The sequence below is a fragment of the Scomber scombrus genome, chromosome 12, assembly GCF_963691925.1.
Source record: "Scomber scombrus chromosome 12, fScoSco1.1, whole genome shotgun sequence".
Classification (NCBI taxonomy): Eukaryota; Metazoa; Chordata; class Actinopteri; order Scombriformes; family Scombridae; genus Scomber; species Scomber scombrus.
In genome coordinates this window covers 21,784,313-21,790,633 of record NC_084981.1, presented here as the reverse complement: position 1 = coordinate 21,790,633, position 6,321 = coordinate 21,784,313, and the positions used below count along the sequence as shown (strand labels likewise).

At 35.4% G+C, this 6,321-nt stretch overlaps 1 protein-coding gene across 1 annotated transcript; it reads left to right on the top strand.

Moving 5' to 3' along the window:
* Window positions 1–592: 592 nt before the first annotated feature.
* mrpl57 (mitochondrial ribosomal protein L57) lies at window positions 593–5,668 on the top strand. The gene is made up of 2 exons (XM_062430566.1): window positions 593–736; window positions 5,109–5,668. The coding sequence occupies exon 2, from the start codon at window positions 5,124–5,126 to the stop codon at window positions 5,433–5,435; it is 312 nt and encodes a 103-aa protein (XP_062286550.1). The 5' UTR covers window positions 593–736; window positions 5,109–5,123; the 3' UTR covers window positions 5,436–5,668.
* Window positions 5,669–6,321: the final 653 nt, after the last annotated feature.

Sequence of the window (6,321 nt, the reverse complement as noted above, 5' to 3'; positions counted from 1 at the left end):
CCCGTCTATACATTTTTTATACCTTAATAGGAGATACAACTGATTAAATCCAAAATATACAAAATATTTTTAAAATTATGTTTTGAAAATGTTTACTTAGGTGCAAATGAGATAACTAGTAACATCAAAGTAAATATAAAGTAAATAAAAAATAATAATTAACCCTCATTTTCCACTCCTGCTTGTTTTAGGGTAAAACTAGTGTAAACTTAAAGTTTTTATTTTATTTTAGTGCTACTATTATTTTTTATGTCATTGTTATTATTGCCTTACGCTTATATGCTTGATGCTCTGATCTCGCGTGTTGTGAGTTTGAGCCTTCCGCCGCACCGTAGAACAACCCGGACACTCGTTCAATGACACTGACGGTAACCCTGAATTTATGAAAGCTCTCGCGATATTTTATAAATTTGAACCTGAACTGTGATCTTTCCCTAACCCTGACAGTGTGTTATTTTTTGTACCTGAAGCTAATCAGACTTTAAACACAGCTGTTTCACATCATCATAATAAATCATAACTAGTTTAAACAGTAATAAAAAAATGAAAAACACAACTCCAACAAATCTCGCGAGATTAAATCTAGGGTTACCATCTAAAACACGACACCCTCGCTTCTCTGCTCGCATATTTTCACCGTCTTCTGTTGTTTTTTTTTATCAAACTGCGTGATTCTGTGCGTCTTTTCTCCTCGTCGTCGGAAAGTGAACTAGAGTTGTCATATTGAGGGAGTGAGGTAAGGACCAAATGTGTTTCTGTCGGTACTGAATGTGACATTTGAAGCTGCTCCTAAGTTAGCATTCTCTAATGTTATGCTAAGCTAAGCTAACATCACCCTGCAGCACTGCCTGTCTAATATAGGAGTCATATTTTCATTATCCTCCACTATCTCTCACACCTCATGGGAACACTTGAGAGGTATAAACTGGGGTTGACTTACATGCAGCATGTCTAAACTCATCTCCAACCTGGATAATTTGATAAACTGCACTTTTTAATGTTCAATACTGTGCAATATTAGTACTTTAGATGTAACACACATATGTGTATATATATATATATATATATATATATAGTGCCTTTACAAAGTAATCACCCCCACGATCATGAAATTCCTGGAAAGGTTATGAAATTAGAAAAACTGTTTTCCAGGCCTGGAAATGGTTTGGAATTAGGGATAGCCCAATCTGATATTTAAAAAAAAAAGTGGATCCCCCCACTTTTACCATGTCAAAAATAGATTCATTTAATATGAATATACTAATCATCAATTTTTATTTTCAGATATTTAATATCTTCTAATTTGTGATCTGGGGCCAAATGCCAATGCACCCATCATTTAGTGAGATCAAAGTGTCGAAACACCTGTTAAAAGGCACCACAATACAGGAAATGACATCATCTACTCTGTTAAACATTTTCTGGGTAGGGCCTGCTCTAGGCAGGCTGACACATGTGCTATATTCCTTCCATTTCTTAATGATGGATTAGACTTGGAATTATTTTTGTATCCATCCCCTCACTTAAACTTTTCAATAACCTTTTCTTGGAGTTTCTTGGGGTGTTCTTTTGTCTTCATGGCGTAATTGTAGCAAGAATACTGATTAACCAGTGACTGGACCTTCCAGACACAGGTGTTTTATACTACAATCATTTGAGACACATTCACTGTACTCAGGTGATCTCCAATTCACTATTTGTGAGAATACTAGCAAGAATTGGCTGGACCGCTATTGAATTAGGTCAGTCATTTTTAAGGGGGTGAATATATCACCTATTTTACATTATTTATTTTTAATTAATTGACATTACTTTGTAGAAATCTGTTTTCACTTTGACATGAAAGAGTTGTTTTTTGTAAATTATATAAATAAAAAAAATAAAAAAAAGCCAAATTACAGCCATAATTCAATTTATAATAGCAATAAAAGGGGAACACATCTAAGGGGGTGAATACTTTTTTATAGGTAATGTATGTGTGACTTTATTTTAAATCGGTGCAATATCAATATCAAACTCAGGTATATTATCAATCAACACCAATATAATAATAAAAATAACACATTTTATTTATAGAGCGCTTTTAACCATGCTCAAAGACACTTCACAGAATCAAAGACAATTAAAACAATAAAACCATACAGAATAAATTAAAACATCAATAAAAGCAATGCAGAGAAGAAACAAAATAGAGAAACATAATGTACATAATACATAATTTTACTATTATTTTACTACTATTGTTATTGCTGCAGCTCTGCCTTAAACTCTACAAGGTTTATACATTTTCTGCTTTTCTTGACATTGTCAGAAAGTCCATACCATTAACATACCATGGTGGTAAAATGTTAGGAAGACCCGCCTTCAATATAATGCATTCCAGTACACCACCACCACACTAGTGATGTGTCCAGCTCTTCTGAGTGAGTCAGATCATTTGGCTAAGTTCAGCTCTTTCCACTCCCAAACAGCTCTTCATTAATTACTACTTCTGACATTTATAATTCACCCCAATTTAACTTTTTCTTTCACCTTTGATTGGCCTGTGTGCACGTATATCACCTAAGTTATTCAGTGGATTTAGCCTAAACTCAATAATTTCCAGATTATTTTACATTATGTTGAGTATAAAAATATATATGTAAAACACCAGGCACTATTACAAGTGTATGTAACAATTTATATTCAATGTTGTAAAATAGATTTCTTTTAAAAACTTTCCAAAGAAAATATAACAAAGAAAAAATTAATTACAATGTGCAAAACATCAGTGTAAGATTGTCTGTATGGTTTGATTGACATTAAGAAATACACGAAGTAAGAGTCTCAGCTTAGAGGGGCAGTTGCTTCCCTATGTTATTATCTGCCCTTATTACTGTATGTTATAAATTAGATAGAACAAAATATCCAAAACAAATGCCTTTCCAGTCGGGGTCTGTTGGCAGCAGATATCAGATCCTTTTAAATTTTGCGTGTGTGCCTTTCTTCTCAAATTTTAAGCAAAGTGAATTGTTACCATTTAATAAACATAAAGTTGACTTGTCACCTTTTCTGGAAATGTCAACAAAAACTGTAAATGTATAAACTTCATGAAAGCAGAATTTATGACAGAATGGTTGTATTGGATTGCATTAGATTGCACATGTGTACCTAATAAAGAGCTTTGTGTGTGTCAAATGTCAAACACAGAAACAATACCAGTGGTTATAAGATGATAACTGTTCAAATGGTTTGAGATTTTAAAATAGACCTTTTATTTATTTATTTTTAACAGCAGAGATGTTGGCACATTATAACAGGTAAAGCATAGTAAGTAACTAATACATTTAATAAAGGCTGCAACTAATTAAGATGGTCCAGTTCCATGTGGTCACATGATGGTTAAACTGGAGTGCTTTCATGGAACTGAGCCATTGTTAATGTTATCAGCTTCACCTATGCTTCTCCTGCTTTTACGAGTCAGAGTCAAAGTGTTGGCTGTAAAAGAAAAAAAAGAAGGTACTAAAATCACTGATTTTTTTTGTCAGTGTTTGATCAGGACCCTACTTAAATCTAATGTACCCAGAATTACTTTATTTTTTTATTTATTTTACTATCAGTGTACATTAATAAACATTGCTTTAAATGTGCCAGAGTTATATATATATATACAGCATCTGTAGTCCCTGGACAGATGTTACAAAGCCACACTAAAAAAATTACTATATTATTTTTTGCGAACATTTATCAGCATGCAGTGCAATGATTTAAAGTAGTATAGAGTATAAATGTTAGTAAAATAAATAAGTAGGGTGTTATACTACATTGTCATATACTGACAGTAGCAGCAGCTGTTTCCTTCATGTAACATTTATGTGTTAGGGTCGCTTATGAATCCACTTTATCAGATGTTACATCCGTTAAACAGCCTCTGATGTCACATTTTTGACTTCTTACACATTAAGACACCTACCTAACCCTGATGAGATAAAAGTTGTAATGTGATGTCATTGTCACGCACTTCTGTAAAAATCCCACAAGTCATGACTCTTCAGTGTGCCAAGGTTTACTAATGAGTAACCTAATCAGTGCCTGAAATACCGACAACGTAATGAAGTGGAGTTTGATCTGAGATAAGCAGTTTTCAGGCTCTTTATTTTCAGTTGATTCTCAGGATGTTTTTATCATTTTATCTGATTTATCTTATGTTATGTGACTTGCTGCAAGCATTTTATCCTCAAGTGAGCTAATGGAGGCTAAATATATGACCTACTACAGCTTAACAGAGGGGGCCAATACCCCTCTGGTTGTATGGAAACCAGACAGCATGTGGGAGTGAATGTCAAGGTTGCATGACATAATTTTACAGTGGTAAATGTCAGATTTTAATGATTTAAAATGACAGTTCCCAAGGCCACAAAAATTAAGCTAAATTATTGGGGGGGTTTCTATTTAATTGTCTTTTTAGATGGCTCTATGTCATTCTGCTGCATTTTTTTATGACACTGATTTCCTAAAGCGTCTCCACACTGATGATGCACCCACACAGGTTTTTTCACTAATGGTGACTGCTGAGACCTCTTCTCAGAGCTGTGTGGGTGTTCACAGACTATACTTGATTGTACTTGTATTTTCTTGATTAATCACACATTATCTATAAAATGCCCGTCAATATAATATCTCAGAGCTCATGGTGACATCTTCAAATATCACGTTATGTCCAATTAACAGCCCAAACTGCAAAGATATTCAGCGTTTAACATGTCTAACTCAGGAAAGCCTCAAATCATCACATCTGAGAAGCTAAAACCAGCACACTTTGGGCATTTTTACTTAAAAAAATGTGCTCTACTCTGCTGTTAGATTTGTTGCATATTTATCATTCCTGCTCATACACAGTTTTATGAATTCAACCTGAGCAGATGGTTTATCAGCCTTTACACGCCTTTAATAATCCTATTAAGCGTCTGTACTGATGTTGTGGTTGTTAAAGTGATGTGATTAGTACTGAATACCTCAAAATGTCTACAGTATGTACCTGTATCGAACCCCTACAGTTTAGTCTCTGGCACAAACAGCACTACTGTTACCACAGCGGTCAGTAATCTTTTGTACCTGTGTTTTGTCAGATATAAATCACCACCATGTTCCTCACCCTGGCCCTGCTGCGGAAAGGCATCCCTGGGAAGCAGTGGATCGGAAAGTATCGGCGTCCACGACAAATCACGTGGCAGATGAAACGCAACATGCTGAATCACCTGGAGCGCGAGGCCGAGAACGAGTACTGGATCAGCCGGCCGTACATGACCGCGGAGCAGGAGTGCGGCCACGCCGCCGAGCGCAGAGCCCAGAACTGGCTCAAGATCAAGGAGACCAAATTCGCCAATTTTCCTGAACACAAGACCATCACAGATCACCTGAAACATCTCAGAATCACCAAGACGTGGTCGAGTTAATGCGGGCAGTAAAATGTCTCACTTCTGTCCAACATGTAAAGACTCTATAATGCTATTTATCCATGAAACATGTTTGTGTGATGAGGAAAGCTCTGTATGTGTGAAAGTTGTCAACCAAGATCACAACAGACTGTTTTAACTGCATCTGTCTTTATAAAAACACATCTGGAAGCAGTTGATTTGTGGTGTTGTATCTGGTAATCGATTAGTGGAATTACAGGAAATTAATCACAGACTATTTTTGATAATCAATGAGTATTTTTTCAGGTCGTCTGATCATAAACTGAATATATTTGGGTCGTTGAGTGTTGCTTGAGAGTAAATTAAAGATTTTAGGTTATATCTTTTACTTTGGAAAACAGTGAGATACATTTTTTCAACTATTTTCTGACCTTTTATAGATCAAAGGACAAAGCCATTAATTGAGAATATATTATTATTATTATATATAATATATTATTTGCACCTTTTAGTTGTATCACAAAAAAAACTGACTGGACTCGAAAACAGGACTGTAAGCGCTTCACATTTCTTCCAGCTTCCTCGGATAAAAACTGCATAGAACTGCATTTTACCGCTTGTTAACAAAACACACTTTCAAGTTGGGAAAATCAGGCTTCCCGCTGGTTATACAATCTTTATAATAATGATGTGAAATGTTGAGAAGTATATTCCATGTGGAAAATGTTGGAGGAATTGGATACATTGTCTGGGGAAGATGGAGGGGAGGGGAGACATTACATAACTTCACAAAGTGGTTCATTTCACTACCAGAATACTGTTTCACACTTCATGTATTAAAGGGTGGTGACTGTCAGAAAGAACAGTTGGCGCTGAAACTGGATTGTTTAATCCGCGTCAACCTTTGAAGTTAGGAGGGGGTGGG

Excerpts from the sequence above, each read along its gene's own strand:
- mrpl57 (XM_062430566.1), top strand. The coding sequence starts at position 5,124 with ATGTTCCTCACCCTGGCCCTGCTGCGGAAAGGCATCCCTGGGAAGCAG.